Genomic DNA, 22,410 nt, shown 5'->3' with positions numbered 1-22,410 from the left:
ATGTAATTATTAGCTCTGGAAAGACTTCCAGTAATCGGAGATAACTACAGTTTACACTGAGGGCAAAGAAATGTCACAAAGTTAGCTGTTGTCTACAAAATCAATAGTTCACATAGGTGACCCTTGACCACAAGATCAGCCATAAGGGTCAATTTTTTGAAACTGGGATTTGTACATTTATACGTCTGAAATCTCAAAATGGTTTGTTAGCGTAGGACCATATTTGGCCAAGATATAACTATTTGGAAAACTGGAATTTGAGTGTGCAAAAAAATCTAAATATTGAGAAAATCGCCTTTAAACATGTCCAAATGAAGTTCTTGGCAATGCATATTACTAATCAAAAATTGAGTTTTGATTTATTTACAGTAGGAAATTTACTAAATATCTTCATGGAACATGATCTTTATTTTTAATATCCAAGTATGTAAACAAGCATGGTGCTTCGCTACCAAACAAATGCTAACCTCTGCTAACAAACAAATTATCGCACATACTTAAAGTTAAATATCTTAACAATCCTCTAAGATTGAGTTTTAAAGGAAAATTCTGTCATCAATTACTCACCTTCATGTCGTTCCAAACCCGTAAGACTTTGGTTCATCTTTGGACCACAAATTAAGATACGTTTGATGAAATCCGAGAGCTTTCTTACCCTGCATAGACAACACAACTACTACGTTCAAGGCATAGAAAGGTAGTAAAGACATTGTTTAAATAGTCCATGTGACATCAGTGGTTCAAATCTAATTTTACGAAGCTACGATAATACTTTTTTGTGTGAAAATGTATTGACATTATTCAAGAATATCTTCTTCTTCGTGTCAGTCTTCGACATGAACGGACCACGACGCATACGAATAAAGTTATTTTTGTTTTCTTTGTGCATAAAAAGTATTTTCGTAGCTTCATAAAGTTAATCAGAAATATCTTCATTTTGGTTCCGAAGATGAATGAAGGTCTTACAGGTTTGGAACGACATAAGTGTGAATAATTAATGACAGAATTTTCATTTTTGGGTCATCAACTTAAAGGAGAACTCCGGTGTGATATTGACCTAAAGTGTATTGAATCATGATACCGAGTGTGAACATACCTTGCATATCTCATCTCGGTTTGTGTCCTGCTGTCCGAAATCTGGGGTCAGTTAGCCGATGCTCACAACAGGCTGTCAATGAGAGTCAACAGGGCATCGGAATAGCCATGTAAATAAATCACTGTTTTACGCCATTTACGAGGCACAAAGTAGCTCCGCACTTCATTGGTAGACTTCCAAGGGCCCCGACATTTAAAACGAGACATTGAGAACTCAGAAAAAGCACCGGTAGTTTATTTACAAGTAGATTTATACAGACATTTTCCACCAGGAACAGACCGGTCGCCGCCATCTTAAATTTAGTCACGATAAGTCGAGTGTCGAGCACGAAGGAAACTACAACCTGATACGTTGATAACCTGATAAATTCCTTGGTGCTCGACACTCGACTTATCGTGACTAAGTTCAGGATGGCGGCGACCGGATTTTCTTTTCCAGGTACTGTCTGTATAAATCTTCTTGTAAATAAACTACCGGTGCTTTTTCTGAGTTCTAAATGTCTCGTTTTAAATGTCAAGGCCCTTGGAAGTCCAATGAAGTGTGGAGCTACTTTGTGCCTCGTAAATGGCGTAAAACAGTGATTTATTTATATGGCTATTCCGATGCCCTGTTGACTCTCATTGACAACCTGTTGTTAGCATCGGCTAACTGACCCCAGATTTCGGACAGCAGGACACAAACCGAGATGAGATATGCAAGGTACGTTCACACTCGGTATCATGATTCAATACACTTTAGGTCAAAATCACACCGGAGTTCTCCTTTAAGGTCATCCGAAAATTTCACACGTTAAAAAATAATTACGAACTCACGTTGTGTTAATCATGTTTACACACTAACTCCGAAATTTTCGTTCGTCATAAAAAAAGCTGGACCAGGTTAAATTTTCAGCAGTTTTTGCAGCTGTAGCAAGCATTTCAGTTGTGAGACTATAAATCTATAAAGTCACATCAACAAATGAAATTACAGCTTTGAGGAATATAGTAGCAAGTGTGAGATGTCAAATTACAATGACCTTCCTCTAAAAAGGAAAATGGCTCCTACAGTGAAAATTTACATTCAGAAATTGCTGGTAAATTTCTCAAATATTTATAAAGAAATGGCATGTAACAAATCAAATTAAATGTGAAATTTTGAAGTAGGTAGTAAGACCATTGTTAAATAATCCACGAATCATATAAAAGCTACGAGAAATCTAAAGAAAACAAAATTAACGGCTTTATTTAACAATTTTTTCTCTTCCGGGTTGGTCTTCAATGAGTGTTTATGAGCATACCACAATGCATACGAATTGATGAAATTGTTAAATAAACCCGTTCATTTTGTTTTCTTGGCACACAAAAAGTATTCTTGTAGCTTCATGAAATTAAGGTGGAACTACTGATGTCACATGGACTATTTTAATGACATCCTTACACTGTAAAAAGTTTTCACCAGTTTCAACTTAAAAATTTAAGTTTAGCAGCTGCCTTAAGATTTTAAGTTAAATCAACTTAAGTCATTTAAACTCACAAGTTATATCAACTCATTTTTATTGTAATAGGTTAAAGTTTTAAGCTGATTTAACTTAAAATCTTAAGGCAGCTGCTCAACTTAGGTTTTTAAGTTGAATCAGGTGAAAAGTTTTTACAGTGTACTATCCTTCCTTGAAACCTTACGGGTTTGGAACAACATGAGTGTGAGAAATTAATGACAGAATTAAAATTGAGTTAACATCCCTTCAAAATAGCCAGATTTTTTTGCACGTTAAAAAAATAAATACAACCTCATGTTGTGTCAATCACGTTTACACACTGACTCCGAAACTTTCATCCAACATAAAAAAATTAGGTTCAGGTTAAATTTTCAGCATTTTGCACATCTGTTGCAAGCATTTTAAAAGGTTCAGCATGATGTTCTATGCATAACGAATTTTGACGAATGCAAACATTTCGGACTTGTGCAAGAACCTTTAGGCATGCAAACTCAACTCACAGTATTTGTGCTACAGATGTAAATGTCACCACAATAAAGTAATTATAAGAATTAAGACGCAGTTGACACATTATGAGAAATAAACTCTGAGTTGTGAGATTATAAAAGATTTTTCTTTTATGCCCAAAATCATTAGGATATTAAGTATAGATCATGTTCCATGATGATATTTTGTAACTTTCCTACCGTAAATATATCAAAACTTAATTTTTGATTAGTAATATGCATTGCTAAGAGCTTCATTTGGACAACCTCAAACGTGATTTTCTCAATATTTAGATTTTTTTTTTGCACACTCAAATAGTTGTACAAATCTGCAAGTATCAAGTTAAATGTGAAATTTTGAAGTAGACAAATATTTTCTTGTAAAATATACTCCAACAAACTTTTACAAATATTTTTTACAGTGTATTTTATTCTGTACATCAATATGTACTTGCTAACAGCAAATGATGTAATCTCTTCCAACAAGAAAACATTTTAAAGGTTTCACTCAACTAACTTCCATTTAAACCTTGCATCAGTCCATGTTCACCCAGAGCTTTGCTCCAAAGGTCATTGAAGATACATCTACAGCACTGTCAACATTGTACAAACCCACCCATTCGCACTAACACAGAATGTTTCTTTTTTCTAGGAAACTGTTTACAGCGAAGCAAGGTAAAACATCGTAGCTCATCTGGAGGGAGGTGGTTCACACATCATTTCCAGACCTGATGAAGAAAAGGATGGTCTACAGATCAACAAACATCTAGAGAATCTGTTTACTTAGTACCAAGACATCCATTCCAATGCTGATTTCTTTCAGGATGCTGCTGAGTAGCACCCAGCTGAGAAGAGTACTTTTAAGGTGTGTTGATGGAACAGCACATGGGAAAAAAAGGAAAGATGTACACCAAAATGCCAAAATACACACAACAATAGCATTTCAGAGATAACATTCCTTATATTCACGCAAATTGCAAATTGAAAGTGTCGAGGCAACATATTTGCTCTGGCTCAAAATTCCTTGTTTGAGCCCAAGCGGTTTGTGGTCTTTGGGAACAACCACATCTGCCAGCAGCGGTAAGTACAATTACAGAGCCGTGGAGGTGAGGGGGTGGAGTACGCTGGATGTTTGCTTTAGTCGTCACTGACCAGGGGTGTTCCATCAAACAAACCTTTATGGCAACCCCACAGGACACGCAGCTGAGCAACTCCAAACACCAGATGTGCATGTTCATCCTTCTGACTATCGCACAGACATATTTTCCACAGTAAAGCTATTGACCATAATGACAGTTGCATTGTGGGAATGCAGAGTCAGGAAAAAACATGTCCGACATTAGGGAAATTTAACAGTCATGCTGCAGGAGAATTGAATCAACTTTAAGTTTTGCAACGGAATGTAAATAATCACGTAAATGTAAAATAATTTTGACTAATTATCTCTATTTTATTCTGTTTTCTCATAATTTTAGACATATTTCTTTTAACTGAGTTCACATAAATATTATACAGTTGAAGCCAAAAGTTTACACCCCCCTTCGGAATCTGCAAAATGTTAATTATTTTACTAAAATGACAAGGATCATACAAAATGCATGTTGTTTTTTTTATTTAGTACTGACCTGAATAAGATATTTCACATAAACATAAATATATACATGTAGTCCACAAGAAAAAATAACAGTTGAATTTATAAAAATGATTCCGTTCAAAAGTGTACATACACTTGATTCTTAATACTGTGTTGTTACCTGAATGATCCACAGCGATTTTAGTGATAGTTGTTAATAAGTCCCTTGTTTGTCCTGAACAGTTAAACTGTTAAACACATCAGTGAGCATTTGAACCTTCTGTAATAGTTGCATATGAGTCCCTCAGTTGTCCTCAGTGTGAAAAGATGAATCTTGAAATCATACAGTCATTGTTGGAAAGGGTTCAAATAAACAAAAATGCTGAAAAACCAAAGAATTTGTGGGACCTGAAGGATTTTTCTGAAGAACAGCGGGCAGTTTAACTGTTCAGGACAAACAAGGGACTCATGAACAACTATCACTGAACAAACAAACAAACAAACAAACAAAAACAGCTGTGGATCATTCAGGTAACAACACAGTATTAAGAATCAAGTGTATATAAACTTTTGAACAGGGTCATTTTTATAAATTCAGCTATTATTTTCTTTTGTGGACTATATGTAAACGTCTTTTAGGTGAAATATCTTATTCAGGTCAGTACATGCACTTTGTATGATCCCTCTTATTTGGTCAAATAATTAACATCTTGCAGATTCTGCAAGGTGTATGTAAACTTTTGACCTCAACTGTACTTCACAAAAATGCAATAGAATTTTAAGAAATACAGTTCAATTTAATTCAGTTTCTACTTACTTCTGCATCCTGTTTTTCTGCTTAGATCAAAGTCAGGAATTTTGAAATCGGAAGACATTCTCAATTCATTTCTAAACACACACAACCCTGGCTTTATGTGAACAAAAATCCTTCATTCATAACTTGCTTATGTAAGCTGTCACTGAGTGAGACATACACACTGTACTTCAGATGCTGGGGTTTTGTCCAGTAAGCTGTGTCCTGCACTGAGGAGTCCAACACACTCCTGCAGGAGACAGAGGAGATGAGGACAGAGAACAAGGCGGAACCAGGATTATATGCAGAATACATTATGACTACATGTGAATTCAGACTTGAGACACTTGAGAGGAAGTGAAAAATGAAAAGACTTAGTGAGAAGGCAAAGATGTTTTTGTCAAAACAACATCTTTGCTTTGCTTTCTCATTGAGTTTTGTTGACGAATCGACATATACAATCAGTCTTTGCAACAGAGGTCGAAACATTCCAGTTGATAAACCCACGAAACATGCTGGACTATAGATTGGAAGTACTAAAGATAAGCAGTTAAATGCAGTGACTGGAATCAACGTTATTTCAGTTATGCTACATATTTCAGCCATATAAAGGGTTTGCGATTTGGTCAGTTACCCATGCGCAGCCATACTGGCGATACTTGGATATAAACAACAGCATGGATTGCACAGTTAATATACTGCTGAATACATTTTACTGCTAATTTATGCTGTCTAAACCATGGAAAAAACAAATGGAAGCTGCTAAATCATAGAAAAGGACTCATTGTGACAAACTAAAATAAATCGGTGGTAAAGATACATACAAGCAGTATTAATTGAGATAAGCCTAATATTTCACCTACCTGACTGGAAATGATAAGAAAAAACACAAATGTTGTCAAGATTTTCGCTCTGGAAATCCTAGTTCAGTTTGGCCAACCACAAACGCCTTTTGTTCCTCAGTTTTTTTTACTTTTCTCCTTGATTTGTAATAACTTTTGGCAGTCTAATAGTACTCCAAATGTTTTTCCCAGTCTGACCAATTAGTACAGCCCAAAGCATGACAATAATCAGTAATTTTCAGCAGCAATTGTAGTATCTTGAGATACCCAAGGAAAGAAACACAGCAAAGCCAGAAATTCCTGATGGTCACTTTATTGAGGACCCATCTCAGCAGCAAGACAAACACAATTAAGCATGGCCATTGTCTACCTAAAATGTCTTGCAACCTCTCTGAGCTTGTTTGGATTTTATTTACCTTTTCCCAGCCAAGTTCCAACTCAGCAAGCCATGATCTTCCCAACAAGTTAGGACCAGCTCCTGCCACCACCACCACTGAAAGATCTTTCATTAATCCGTTGTGCTTGACTTGAACCTTGCTGGTTCCCAGAACTTTCACCGACTGGCCTGTATATGTCTTCAAATTATGAGAGCTTGGTTTCAATTTAGGCAGTTTCTTTGTAACTTCCAGTTTGCCATATTCCATCTGTGATAACACAGTTACACTACATCCAGTGTCAATTTCAAATTTTACAGGACACTCATTAATAAGTAAAACTTGAGTAAAAGGAGGCACAGGAGACTGGGCTGTTTGTATACTATACATGGTGAAAACTTCTTCACATTGCTCTTCCTCTTCCTCCCGTAAATAATTAGCCCTCTTTGCCTGTTTTCCTCTCTCCAATTTCAACGTTTTCTTGCCTTTGTTGCCATCAGTTTCTTGTGGTCTCATTCTACATACTCTTTTCACATGTCCAACTTTACCACAGTTATAACATTTCTCTGTGGCAAATTTACATTCTTTTGGCATATGGTTAATTCCACCACACCGATAACACATTCCTGCCCCTTTTGAATTACTTCTTTCTTCAGTGTCCACTTTAAAAACAGTAGTACTCACACGATTTCCTTTTTCTCTGTGCAGATCTGCCATATCCTTATTAGCAGTTTCAATAGCCTGAGCTTTCTTCAGTGCCGTTTCAAATGTTAATCCATCCTCAGCCAGTAATCTCCGTTGTATGCTGTCATCATTAACACCACACACTAATCTGTCTCTCAGCATAACTGTGAGTGTGTTTCCGAAATTACAATCTTGTGCCAATTTCCTTAATTCAGCCACATACTCTACTATGCTTTCCTCAGGATGTCTGTTTCTTGAATTAAACTTCCACCTCTGAACTATTTCACTTGGCTTTGGATTAAAGTGGTTCTTCAATAAACTCACCAATTCTTCAAAACTCTTTGCACCTGGTTTCTCTGGACTCAGCAAATTCCTCATCAGTGTGTATGTCTGCGCTCCAACACAACTCAACAATATGGCTCGCTTCTTCTCTGTGTTTTCAACATCATTTGCCACGAAGAAATGATTCAATATTTCACAATACTCTTCCCATGATTGTGACTTACTATCAAATGGCGTTACGGATCCAATCATTCCAGCCATTGTTTCTTCAATCAATCATTTCCTGTGGTAGCAACTTGTTTCAATCAGCTTAGCCACTTAGCATCCTACTTCTTACTTGCTTCTTTGAAATAGTTGCTTCATCTTTATTTGTCTTCATTTAACTTCATCTCTTTGTTTATCCTCGTCGCCATATGTAGTATCTTGAGATACCCAAGGAAAGAAACACAGCAAAGCCAGAAATTCCTGATGGTCACTTTATTGAGGACCCATCTCAGCAGCAAGACAAACACAATTAAGCATGGCCATTGTCTACCTAGCACTTCTTCTTCACACCTTTTAATAGTGCTCAGCCCCATACATTTGCCACCGCCCCCTGCTGGACAACTCCCAGTATACATCTACCACAGCAATAATCAGCTAACGTTAAATATGCGAGTTTCATTCGCTTCAGTGGCATTGTTTACATTCAGTGCTGCCAATATGGCAGATTAATGACGCTTTGATTTGCACCAGCTTTGACTCGCAGAGAGTTAAGGTGTTTTTTTTTTCCCACACACAGAATCCTAAAATGATGTTTCCTAATAATATTTAGTCGTGTTTTAATTGGAACATTTGGCAGCCGGATCAAATAATAAAACGCGATACGTTTAAATCTACTATACGTTAAAGATCGCGGCTGATATTATGTGAGCTCTGCGCATGCGCACTATTGGAGTCATCCCCAATGATCGGCTCGCCCATCGACTACACCGTTTCTCCTGACCGATAGGCGGCAGTAAAACGCCTGACATCCTCTTGAAATCACCACGAAAGAATCTACTCCATTCTGTTTTCAAAGTGCCCTAGCCATCTATTATCCTGCTATGCTAAAAATCGAATAGTAATGCTCAATAACTATGTCTACGGCCTCTAAGGTTGTCCTGGGATTATCAGTAGTGCTCACTATCAGCACCGTTGCAGGCGTTCATATCAAGCAGAACTGGGATAGGCAGGTAAAAACAAAACACTCTTGCCCTACTAGCCAAATTAACACCATGCCTTTATGAGGCACTGTTATTGATGAATTCATTCTTGTTTAACGTTACCTGAAGTTTACAGTATGAATGCTGTTAAAACAAATAACGTTAAAGATGTGGAAAAGAAGCTGTTTTACTGTTTTTATCTAAGGCATTAAGTCTCATCGTACAAAAAAACATACTATTTTACTATAGTAACGGTAGTTACTGTCATATTTTGGCTGAAATGTTTTGTTTGGACAAAAACGTTTATTTAAACTCTACCAGTTGCTGTTGTTGCAGTTTGTTAACGTTAGTGTGTTCAAGCTACTGTTTTATAACAAATACTTACCATGGCAGTGAGCTGATTGTAGTTCTATTATTACTTTAAATACCACATCTGAGTAGTATAACTGTGAAGTGTTTAGAATAGATGTTAACACATCTGTCACATTCGCAGAGTCTGCGTAAAGGAGTTCTGCGGGATCTGGAGCGCGTGGAACGGAAGCGCGAGAACCTGCGCGTTCTCGAGGAGCAGATCCAGCTTACGAGACAGCTCGTGAACGAGCGCGACAGACGAGAAGCTGAAACTGCTGGACCAAACAGCTCATAAACCTACTAGCTAGACTGGTGCAACACATTATTATAATTTAAAGCTAATTTACAGGTGTGTGACTTATTATTTGGGCTTCTCTCGTCACTTTAGTAACAGTTTCAACTGAAATACCGGTTACAGTTTTAACAATAGTAAATTGGTAACTATTTGTCAAACAATGCACATTTAATAATTGGAACTAAAAATATAATTTACCATGGTTGTCAGTATGAATGCACCTTATTATAATATCTCGTGGATTTTAATTGGGCCATTTTTTACCTGTCCTGACAGAAAATAATGAATAAATGTTATTGTTTTCCTTGTTTTTAACTCATGTAATCTTCTATTCTAATTAAAAAACTGTTAGGATGCCTACTTTTTAGATACAGGTAAAATTTTACAAATATTTATTCCAATATTGTCTATTCCACCTAGTGCAACTAATATAAATAACCAGTCAAAAGTTTTTAACAGTAATGTTGTTTAAAGAAGTCTTTTTTGCTCACTAAGCCTGTATTTATTTGATCCAAAATATAGCAAAATCAGTAATATTGTAATATATTTTTACTATTTAAATAGCTGCTTTTTATTTAAATATATTTTAAAATATAATTTATTACTGTGATTCAAAGCTGATTTTTCAACATCATTACTGCAGTCTTCTGTGTCGCATGATCCTTCAGAAATCATTCTAATATGTAATAAGTTGCTGTTAAAGAAACATTTATTTACTTATTATTATTATTAATATCAATATTTAAAACAGTTTAGTATAGAAAAGAAAGATCCAAAGATCAGCATTTATCTGAAATATATAGTACATCTGAAATGGTATATTATTATTATTATTATTATTGAATTATAGAAATTAATGCTATTATTTAACAAGGATGCTTTAAATTGCTCAAAAATGATGATAAAGATGTTTATAATATTACAAAAGATTTATATTTCATATAAATGCTGTTCTTGTCAACTTTCTATTTATCAAAGAAACCTAAAAAAATCTACTCAGCTGTCTTGAACATAATAATAATAATAAATGTTTTTTTGAGCAGCAAATCAGAATATTAGAATTATTTCTGAAGGATCAAGTTACTGGAGTAATGATGCTAAAAATTCAGCTTTGAAATCACTATAATAAATACAAATTTTAATTTAAATTTAAATGGAAAACAGTTAGTAAATAGTAAAAATATTTCAATATTTTACTGTTTTTGCTGTACTTTAGATCAAATAAATGCAATTTTTATTTTAATTGACCTGATTTTTACTTGCCCTGCCAACATTTTCTTCAGCCCTGTGACAAAATAATGAATAAATGTTATTGTTTTACTTGTTTTTATCCCATGTAATCTTGTATTCCAAACAATAAGACTGTTATGACACCTACATTTTAGATACCAGTGAAATTACATAATTATAAGCAACAAATATAAGGTTCAAACATTTTAAAGAGAAGTAAACATTCAGTCATAAAATAAGAACAAATATACAAATGATTAGCAAATAGCACAAATGAAACCATGATAAGATGAGAAAGAGAACTTCATTTAGTCTTAACATGCTGTCTGAGAGGCAGCTTTTTGCGCACACAAACAAAAAAAAACTTTAGTGCGACAGAAATTACTGAGCAAGTACTACATTTGAGTTCGAACTAACTTTACGATTGTTAAAAAAGTATTCTCCATTACATTTTTTCTTTGAAGTAGAAGTAAGCCTATGGATGAGACTAACGGTTCATTAGCTGCTGTAGGGAAATAAGGAAAAGAATAACAACGTGCAGTAAACAGTAAAACTGTTTGCACTACAAACCAATGTGTTCAGAATTAAAGATAATACATTAAAATAAGATGGTAAGACACACCAGCTTGCAATATCAAGCAGCAAAATGAGCTGTTTAGTACAGCTAAAAATAGTTGGAAACGGATGAGACCAGAAGACCAAGAAATTTCCTACTCTTATGGGAAGAAAAAGGTGAATGAACATGAGTAGTATGAATGAAATTCGCATGTACTACATCTGCCATCTTGTCCCAGTCATGTGACCTACCTACCAGCATCAGTTGCATTGCTTCACTGCGATTCATAAATCAGCTTCTGTGGCCTCATGAGATAGTATAGTGTCCACCGAATGCACACTTCAAAATTTCAGCAGAAGCAGTTGGTCATCTGGGTGTTTTTCACATCGTTTTTCAAGCACTTTGTCTCAGACAGTGCAAAAATAACAAATTGAGACTGTATCTAATCACCTTCTCTCTTATCTACTAGATTGAAAAATGGACAGTGGGGACCAGAGGGGTCTCACAGCACAGGACGAGGAGACCATGTGCACATCCGCCTCTGAGGGTCTGGAGGAAGGCGAGGTGGAGGGAGAAACTCTCCTCATTGTGGAATCGGAAGACCAGGCATCTGTGGATCTGTCTCACGACCAGAGTGGAGACTCTCTGAACAGCGACGTAGGGGAAGATGGAGAGGGAAGCTGGAACGAGGACATGTCGTTCTACTGCGACAAGTGCCACAAATGGATCCCTGCCGGTGAGAAGACCAATGACAGAGGACGGCACATCTGATACTCTCTTATGTGACCAGATTAAGATGTGATGTCCAACTTGTGATGCATTTGTTCACTCAATAAAGACTGATCTGAAAAAGGGATTCGTCTCAGAGCTGTCTTTCTTTTCTTTCTCCTTGTATGGTTCAGCCCAGCTCCGTGGAGAGCAGCCAAGCTATCTGAAAGGAGACAACTTTTTCAAGTTCACCTGCTCAGACTGCGCTGAAGATGGGAAGGAGAGTTTTGAGAGGATGAGGCTGACCTGGCAGCAGGTATTTAACCTGAAACAATGAAATAATTGAAGCCACATTTACTTAGCTAGACAACATTTCAGCTTTTGTTCTCTTCCAACAGCATAACCAAATAAAGAGTCATGACACGTGATTTTCGTCTATATACTAGCGAAGAAGTCTCCAAATGGTTTGTTTTTATGCTTATAGGTGGTGATGTTGGCCATGTATAACCTGTCTTTAGAGGGCACCGGACGACAAGGTTATTTCAGATGGAAAGAAGATATTTGTGCATTTATTAGTCGCCACTGGACCTTCCTGCTTGGTTCGAGGTAAGATTGAGTATCACAAACTTTATATTTTGTTTTAGAATCATTTAGAAAGACAAATATCTATATGTTTTATGATCATACGCTCTCAGAAAGAAGACGTCCACGTGGTGGAGCACCGTAGCAGGGTGTCTGTCTGTCGGCAGTCCTACGTTTTTCCGTTCAGGAGCGCAGGAGTTCGGAGAACCTGGCTGGTGGAAGCTAGTTCAGAACCGGCCACCGACTCTACGGCCCGAGGGGGAGAAAAGCTCTGCGGCTTCACTCAAAGCCAAAGGTAGTAGCAGTTTACATCAGAATGAATGCCGATTCAGCATGTTTAGGTATTTTTTTAAATTCATGTTGAAGTCACAATGTTTTGGAAGCCAGTTTCCGTCATGGAATATTTTTTTTTCCCCCCCACAATTGCAAGTTTACATCTTGCTATTATAATTTTTCTCGGAATTGTGAGAAAAACTCGCAATTCTGACGTTTTTTTCTTAGAATTGTGTGATATAAACTCACAATTGTGAGATATAAAGTCAGAATTGCAAGATATAAATTCACCATTCTGACATTTTTTTTCTTAATTGCATGATGTAAAATCGCAATTGCGTAACAAAAAGTTATAAATTCAGTCTAGTTGAGAGTTTGTCTTGCAAATTTGACACTTTTTCTTGCAGTTGTGAGTTTATATCACACAATAATGACTTTATAACTCATAACTGCGAGTTTAAATCACAATTTTGAGAAAAAAGTCAGAACTGCGATATCACGCAAGACTTCATTTCTCAGAATTGGGAGTTTGTATCTCACCCTTCTGACTTTATAACTGCCAATTGCTTTTAAATCTCACAATTCTGAGTTTTTTCTCAGAAGTCGCGATAAAAAAACACAATTGACCTCTTTTTTTATTCAGTGGCATGAAGGGCTTCCATGTTTTTCAGTTTCTATATATGTGACCCTGGACCACAAAACCAGTCTTAAGTCGCTGGGGTATATTTGTAGCAATAGCCAAAAATACATTGCATGGGTCAAAATTTTTGATTTTTCTTTTATGCCAAAAATCATTAAGAAATTAAGTAAAGTTCATGTTCCATGAAGATTTTTTGTAAAATTCCTACTGTAAACATATCAAAATGTAATTTTTGATTAGTAATATGCATTGTTAAGAACCTAATTTGGACAACTTTAAAGGTGATTTTCTCAGGATTTTAGATTTTTTTGCATCCTCAGATTCCAGATTTTCAAATAGATGTATCTCAGTCAAATATTGTCCTATCCTAACAAACCATACATCAATAGAAAGCTTATTTATTGAGCTTTCATATGATGTATTCATTTGTCAAATTTAACCTTATGACTGGTTTTGTGGTCCAGGGTCACATATGTTTTTAGAATTGCGAGTTTTTATCTCTCAAATCTGCCTTTTTTTTTTTTTTGTAACTGCGAGTTTATATTACACAAATTTCTCAGAATTCTGACTTTTTAACTGCCAATTGCGTGTTTAAATCTCACAATTCTAAATAAAAATATTTATCTGCTAATTGATATCTGTGATCTGTGAAACATGTTTTTCTAATCCAGTGTAAAATGTTACATACATGTTGTTTCTCCAGCTGTGTCGAAACCATCCCTGGAACCCATAATCACCGTGGAGGGTTTGAGGAAGCGTGGAAGTCGGAACCCAGTGGAGAGCGCCATGCAGCTGAAAGAAAAGCGTTCCCGAACACAGGAGGCTAAAGAGATCCGGCGTGCCCAAAAGGAAGCGGCTGGCTTTCTAGACCGCAGTGCCTCGTCCACACCTGTCAAACTGGGCAGCCGTGTGCGGCGGTCAGAGCCGTATCTGGAGAAGGGTGAAGTCATTGACTTTTCCTCTCTCAGCTCCTCAGACAGAACCCCGCTCACCTCTCCATCGCCGTCCCCATCGCCCGACTTCTCCGCCCCTGGAACGCCCGCCTCACACTCTGCTACACCTAGTCTGCTGTCCGAGGCCGATCTCATCCCGGATGTCATGCCCCCTCAGGCTCTGTTCCACGGTGAGTTGCTGCACTAACTGCTTTACATCCCCCTTTTAGAATCTGCAAAATGTTAGTTATTTTACCAAAATAAGAGGGATAATACAAAATGCATGTTATTGTTTAAGATATTTCACATTAATGATGTTAACATATAGTTCACAAGAGAAAATAATAGTTGAATTTATAAAAACAACCCTGTTCAAAAATTAACATCCCCTTGATTCTTAATACTGTGTTGTTACCTGAATGATTCACAGCTGTTTTTTTTTTTTTGTTTAGTAATTGTTGTTCATGAGTCCTTTGTTTGTCCTGAACAGTTAAACAGCCTGTCGTTCTTCTGAAAATATTTTATGTATTTGAACCCTTTCCAACAATGACTGTATGATTTTGAGATCCATCTTTTCACACTGAGGACAACTGAGGGCCTCATATGCAACTATTACAGAAGGTTCAAACACTCACTGATGCCTCAAAAGGAAAAACCATGCATTAAGAGCCAGGGGATGAAAACTTTAGGAATTTGAAGATCAGGGTAAATTTAACTTATTTTGTCTTCTGGGAAACGTGTAACTATCTGCTGTAGCTTCTGAAGGGCAGTACTAAATGAAAAAATATGATATTTAGGCAAAATGAGAAAAATGTACACATCTCCATTCTGTTCAAAAGTTTTCACCCCCGGCTCTTAATGCATTGTGTTTCCTTCTGGAGCATCAGTGAGCGTTTGAACCTTCTGTAATAGTTGTCTTCAACTACCATAGCCCCTCAGTTGTCCTCAGTGTGAAAAGATGGATCTAAAACAGTTTAAAATGCACACAAATGCTGGAAAACCAAAGAATTTGTGGGACCTGAAGGATTTTTCTGAAGAACAGCAGGCAGTTTAACTGTTCAGGACAAACAAGGGACTAATGAACAACTATCACTAAACAAAAAACACAATATAAAGAATTAGGGGGATGTAAACTTTCGAACGGGTCATTTTTATAAATTGTGGACTATATGTAAATGCATTTTATGATAAATATCTTATTCATGCATTTTATATGATCCCTCGTATTTTGGTAAAATCATTATCATTTTGCAGATTCTGAAAGGGGGATGTAAACTTTTGACCTCAACTGTAGCAACTTTCTTAAAACCAGAAGACGATAGCAAACAAATCCATCCAACATATAGAGACATCCTTTTATTGTAAACATACTTGGTAAAAAATGGTAAGACTTTATCACAGCATCTTGTTTATTGATATTCATTGTATTACCTTCGATCAGACGATGAAGAATTGGACGCCGAGGGCGTTATCGACCCCGGGATGGAGTATATTCCCCCTCCCAGCATGCCTTTGGCCACCGGCACCATCATGGTCAGGAAAAAGATACGTCCAGCAGAGCTGATCAAACAAGAACTGGAGAGTGAAGATGAAGAGCGTGGTAGAGATGGTGAGGAAGATGAAGGCCAAGACGAAGGCTTGTTGCCAGCGGGACGAGGGCGTGGCATTGAGCGGAGAAAGGTTCTCCAGGATAAGGGCGAAGGCTGCGTGCCTGCCCCGCGCCACACGTTTATCAGCCTTTACGAGGAGCGCATGCTGCTCCACAGGCTGGAGGCATGTCCGCAAGCGCTGGCCGTCACGCCACAGGCCAAAAGACTGCATCGCAAGCTACTCGTGCGGCAGGCGAAAAGAGAGCGAGGGCTCCCCCTACTGGACGTGGATCAGGCCGTGAGTGCTACGCTCAGTCTGGTGGGGGGGGTGTATGGAGCACAAGGGGGTTTGGCCAGCCACAGGACGAGTGGAGAAGAGAAATACAGAACCACCAGCCAGGACCTTCGAATACTTGATCGCTTTCAGGTAAGCCAGAAGAAAACATGTACATGTATTGTAACGCCTACTGAAACTTGTTAAAAAGTGTTTGTTATTTTGTTCCTCAGTCAACAGTGACCGTAAGGAAAGGGTTCTATCAGCCCACAGTGTCGTTCTGGCACAGGCTCATGGGTTCTGATGCCTGCATGGATCAGACCATCAAGAGTCCCTACACGTCTAGAGTGCTCAAGCCGTACATCAGGTACATGTTCTGAACATTTACTCAATCTTAATTTCGTACTTTTACAAGCTGATTTAATGCATTATAGAAAAGCAGATTTTCTTGTTTGATGGCAAATAGTAAGAAGTCTGTCTCAAAATGAAGCAAATTTAGTATATTTCATGTTTGTGAAATGTTACTTTAGGAATTATGTAACTTAAATTGATGAGCAATTAGATCGTAGACAGTAATTATTGTTTTTGTTGACATTGAATAGATGAAATACTAAAAATAAATAGCTGAAGTATTATTACTTTTTTTATGAAGTTTGCCGTGTTCATGTATGTTAAAAAAAAGTCTAAGGCCTGGTTTTACAGACAAGGTTTAGATTAAGCCAAGATTAGGCCATAGTTTAATTAGGAGCTTTAAAAAACATGGCTTATAAACAAACTTTATTTTTGTCACATTTTAAGACAAAACAATGATACATTTTCAGATAAATCAAAGGAGGTTTCTTTCAGTTAAAATAGCTCAGATGTGCATTTTATTCTGGGATTAGGCTTAAGCCTTGTCTGTGAAACCAGGGGTAAATATATCAAATGAATAGTCATACTATTACCTTACTTGATCTGACTTGAAAAGAGTCAGAAATTCACTATTTTGACTTTTTTCTCAGAATTGTGTAATATAATCTCACAATGCAATTGCGAGGTTATATCTCGTAATTCAGACTTTTTTTCACAATTGCGATTTTTTTTCCCTCAGGATTCTGACTCTTTTTCTTGCCATTGTTGTGAATTTTTTTCCACATGATTCTGACTTTTTTCTTAGAATTCCATGATATAAACTCACAATTTCGACTTTTTTCTTGCCATTGCGAGTTTCTATCTCGCAATTCTGACTTTTTTTTCTTACGATTCACGATTTTGACCTTTTTCTCAGAATTGTGTGATATAAACTCACACTTGCATCTTTTTCTTCAGTTGATTTTTTTTCTCAAAGTTGTGAGATATAAACTCGCAATTGCGAGTTACAGGCCTGGTTTCATAGATAGGGTTTAGCCTAATTCAGGATTAGGCCATAGTTTAATCAAGACATTTAAGTCATTTTTGTAAACATGCCTTAGAAAAAAACATTACTCATGTGCATCTTGAGACAAAACAAATGCACTGATATATTTTAAGATCAGTCAGTACACACATTTTTTTTTTTCTCAGTTGAAACAGCTCAGGCTTACATTTTAGTCTAGGACTAGGCTTAAGCCTCGTCTGTGAAACCAGAAGATAAAGTCAGAACTGTGAGATATAAATTTGCGATTCTGACTTTTTTCTCATCAAAGTTGTCCTAAAACCAAAACAATACACGTTCTTGTCTTAGGACAACTTTTATTAACTTTTCAGATCCCCTTCGAATGTTGACTACTATAAACTAACAGTTGCAACTTCTTTCTTGAAATTGCAAGTTTACATTTCACAATTCAGATTTATTCATATCAGTTTATAATTCTGCCTTTATTTCTCACAATTGTGACTTTTCTCATGACTCATGACTTTTTTCTTAGAATTGCATGATATAAACTCACAATTTAGAATTTTTTCTTGCAATTGCGAGTTTATATCTCGCAGTTCTGATTTTTTTTTTCTCGCAATTGCCACCTTTTTCATGCAATTCTGATATTTCAATTCATACAATTCTGATTTGCATGATAACAGTTTATATCTCACAATTCTGACTTTTTTTCTCAGAATTGCGGGTTATGAAGCCAGAATTGTGAGATATAAACTAACAATTGCAACTTTTTTTTTTTTAATCTTTTTTTGCAATTCAGATTTTTTTTCTCACAGTTGCAATTGTGAGTTCATATCTCACAATTCTGACTTTTTTCTCATAAATTGCGACTTTTTCTTGCAATTTACTTTTTTCTCAGAATTACGTGATATAAACTCGCAATTCCAACTTTTTTTGCAATTGTGATTTTATGTCTTGCAATTTTGACACTTTTTCCTCACAACTGCGACACTTTTCTCATAATTTAGATTTTTTTTCTTAGAATTGTCTGAAATAAACTCAATTGCAACTTTTTTCTTGCAATTGTGACTTTTCTCAGAATTGCACATTTTTTTCTTGCAGCTGACTTTTTTTGTCAGAATTGAGAGATATACACTTGCGATTGTGACTCTTTTCTTGCAATTGCCATTTTAATATTTTGTAATTCTGACTTTTTTCTCAAAATTGGACATTTTTTTCTTGCAATTGTCTTTTTTTTAGAATTTCATTGTATAAACTCACAACTGTGAATTTTTTTTCTCGCAATTACTAGTTTGTCTCACAATTCTGAGTTGTCTCGCAACTGTACTTTTTTTCTTGCTATTTACTTTGACTTTTTTCCCAGAAAAAAAAAATAAACTTGCAATTGCGAGTTATAAAGTCAAATTCTGAGGGGAAAAAAAGATTGATATTTTCTCAGAATTGTGAGAGATAAACTCAATTTTGAGAAAATATCAATCTTTTATTCCTCCTCAGAAAAAAAGTCAGAATTAAAATACCTGTTTTCTTTTTCATATATTATAAAATGTAATTATCAGTCCTCAGTGTCACATGATTCTTCAGAAATAATTCTAGTATGCTGATTTGCTGCTCAAGAAACTTTAGTATTATTGTCAATTTGGGAAAACAGCTGAGCTGCTAAATATTTCTGATAAATGGAAAGTTCGAAAGAACAGCTTTAATTTGAAACAAAATGTAAAAATGTAAGCCTTTACTGACACTATTGATCAATTTCAATGCGTCCATGCTCAAGAACAGTATTCATTTCTTTCAAGAATTTCAATTTTACTAACCCAAACATGTTGAGTAATATTGTATTTGTATATTTGAAATAAAAATTCATGGTTATGATCCATTAGGACGTTAACATACGACCCTCGCATACCAATCTCATAGTAGCCCGTATGTATGTTTTTTTTTTTTTTGGTACATTAATTTTATTGCTGTTCTTCCCATTCATTTGATAGGACAGTAGCTAGACAGGAAGCGAAGTCGGAAAGACAGGGGTGGGTTCGGGAAGGTCTGCGAGCCAAGACTTCAACTTAGGACGCCTTAAGTGCAACAGCGCTATATTTCGGCGCACTGGCCACGAGGCTTTTGGCACCAAAATGTATGTTTATGACAATGTGTATTATTGTGTGTAGGAGAGACTACGAGAGTCGTCCGCTGAAGCTGCGTCTGCTCTCAGAGATCCGTGCGTATCCTCACAAGAAGAACCCGGACTGGGTTGCTGAACCTGACGCACCTATAGACTACTGCTATGTGCGGCCCAATCACATCCCTTCTGTCAACTCCATGTGCCAAGAAATCTTCTGGCCTGGTAATCATCTTTTCATCCTGTCAAACACCGTTTTTACTGAAAGTAGGTCCTGAAGGAGTAATGGATTCTTCTGTTTATCAGGTATTGACCTATCAGAGTGCCTCCAATACCCAGACTTCAGCGTGGTGGTGCTTTACAAGAAAGTAGTGATCGGTTTTGGCTTCATGGTGCCGGATGTGAAATACAACGAAGCCTACATCTCTTTCCTGCTGGTGCATCCGGAATGGAGGCGAGCTGGTATCGCCACGTTCATGATCTACCATCTCATTCAGGTGAGTTGAATATACATAAATGTTTAAAAGACTTTGAGTTCACAAGCTTCAGTTGATACAGGAATTTTCTTTCTGTAGACCTGCATGGGAAAGGATGTGACCCTACACGTTTCGGCGAGCAACCCTGCCATGCTGCTTTACCAGAAGTTCGGCTTCAAGACTGAGGAGTACATCCTGGACTTTTATGATAAATACTACCCGGTGGACAGCAAAGAGTGCAGGCATGCATTCTTCCTGCGCTTGCGCCGCTGAGGAGCCCACGCTTTGGGTACATCGAGTAACTTGGACGTCAAATGATATGTCAGTCAGGGAGTGTTTGTTAGTGTTGTCACAGTCATATTTGTTGCGTGATTTATTTTATATTTGGTTCAAGTTAAACCAAAGGGAAGAATTTGTTTCTCTGTATACATACACCAGCATAACTCTCTTACTTCGGCATCACAAACACAGCTAAATTAGTTTTTCTTAGTTTAAAAATGGATGTTTGTTTTTACCACCGGTGTTTTTTTGTATTCACACAGTTGCGCAGATAAAAATGTTGCCACCTGTTAATTAAATATCAAAATGTTTAATATTGTGTTGGTTGATTTTGTCTTTGTCAAAAGTGCATTCAGTAGTTTGATACTAATTTAATACGTTTTTACACACATGTGACCCTTGAACACAAAACCAGTCGGGTATATTTGAAGCAAAATCCAAAAATACATTGTATGGGTCAAAAATAAATGTTTCTTTTATGCCAAAGATCATTTGGATATTAAGTAACGATCGTGTTCCATAAAGATATTATGAAATTTCCTACTGTAAATATATCAAAGCTTAATTTTTGATTAGTAATATGCATTGCTAAGAACTTCATTTGGACAACTTTAAAGACGATTTTCTCAATATTTAGATTTTTTTGCACCCTCAGATTCCAGATTTACAAATAGCTGTATTTCAGCCCAAAATGTTCCTATACATTAATGGAAAGCTTATTTATTCAGCTTTCAGGTGAAATCTCAATAAAAAATAGCATTATGAATGGTTTTGTGGTCCAGGGTCACATATGTTCATAACTATATGAATATTGTTTTAAAATATGTTTCTAAATGTAAAACAACAGCAGAGTTCAAACCAAGTAGCTATAATGGAACACCAAAAAGAAACAAAATTACCTTGAAAACGATTTTTCCAGCTGATGAATGATAGTGTGGACTGACTTTAAGAAATAAATTGTTTTGTAAAGAATTATTTCACATGAGGTGAAGGCTAGTCGTAATACTTTTTTAAAAAGAGTGTTAAATACAAATGGTGTGGGTTTCCCCTCGCTGAACGTCGAAATCCTCGCTTGTCACGCAAAGAGCGGAAATTAAACAACTAACGTTAGTTATTTGCTAGCAGAAACAACGGAAGACGCTGTACTGTACGTCCAACGAAGCAGAAAAGGTCTGAAAACAGAAAAAACGACAGACAAAAAACGCGTGTAAACAACACAAACAGGAAAGTTTTGACGAGGGAAAATCCTGAGTAGTGATTCCCAAGTTGCAGCTTTTTTCTCTTTGACAGGTAAGGGAATTAATTATTGTGTGGACCGCTATGTAAATCTCACTGTTATGAGTATAATTTACATAAAACGTAAACAACAAATTTACTGTTGGTCGGCAAACTTTCGCGGTCAAAATTCAGTCATTCCGATTGGGATTTCGTGTGAGGGTGAAAAATTGGCTCATAGATTTACGAGTTCAAGTTTGTTTATACAGATTTGCAGTGTCGCCCAACGGATAACTGCATGACCCTGGTGAACAAAAACAGCTAAAACCAGCCTAGACTGGTTGGCTGGTTTTAGTTGGTCAGCAGGCTGGTTTTAGAGGGGTTTTGGCCACTTTTCCAGACTGGCCAGGCTGGTCTTAGCTGGTCAGACTGGGAAACCACCAGCTAAAACCAGCTACTTCCTGCCTAAACCAGCTAAGACCAGCCAACCAGCCTAGGCTGGTTTTAGCAGTTTTTTTTTTCTGCAGGGGAGATTTTTTTTTATATATTGTTACCCTAATAATAGACAATTTCCCTTTTTTGCATGCAAAATTTTAGTTTACATCTTGCAATTCTAAATTGATACCTTGCAGTAAGTATGTCGAGGGGTAAAAAAAATCAGAATAGAGGGTATGCACTTATAGTTACCCGGATGCGCGGCCATCTTGAAGGTACTCGGATGTAAACAACAGCATGGTTAATTATTGTATTGTTACT

General features: G+C 36.6%; 2 protein-coding genes across 2 annotated transcripts; both read left to right on the top strand.

The window, feature by feature from the left end:
• Positions 1-8,642: 8,642 nt before the first annotated feature.
• pet117 (protein PET117 homolog, mitochondrial) lies at positions 8,643-9,433 on the top strand. The gene is made up of 2 exons (XM_073844210.1): positions 8,643-8,817; positions 9,281-9,433. Exons 1-2 carry the CDS (start codon positions 8,722-8,724, stop codon positions 9,431-9,433), a joined length of 249 nt encoding a protein of 82 aa, XP_073700311.1. The 5' UTR covers positions 8,643-8,721.
• Positions 9,434-11,696: 2,263 nt separating this feature from the next.
• Positions 11,697-20,753, top strand: LOC141338610 (cysteine-rich protein 2-binding protein-like). Its single transcript, XM_073844211.1, has 10 exons — positions 11,697-11,955; positions 12,122-12,243; positions 12,412-12,533; positions 12,623-12,804; positions 14,126-14,545; positions 15,796-16,370; positions 16,451-16,584; positions 19,734-19,909; positions 19,991-20,181; positions 20,260-20,753. Exons 1-10 carry the CDS (start codon positions 11,697-11,699, stop codon positions 20,431-20,433), a joined length of 2,355 nt encoding a protein of 784 aa, XP_073700312.1. The 3' UTR covers positions 20,434-20,753.
• The last annotated feature ends 1,657 nt before the right edge of the window (positions 20,754-22,410 follow it).

Source organism: Garra rufa, chromosome 7 (assembly GCF_049309525.1).
Source record: "Garra rufa chromosome 7, GarRuf1.0, whole genome shotgun sequence".
Classification (NCBI taxonomy): Eukaryota; Metazoa; Chordata; class Actinopteri; order Cypriniformes; family Cyprinidae; genus Garra; species Garra rufa.
The sequence above is the reverse complement of the archived record's forward strand: the minus strand, read 5'-3'. Positions and strand labels throughout refer to the sequence as shown.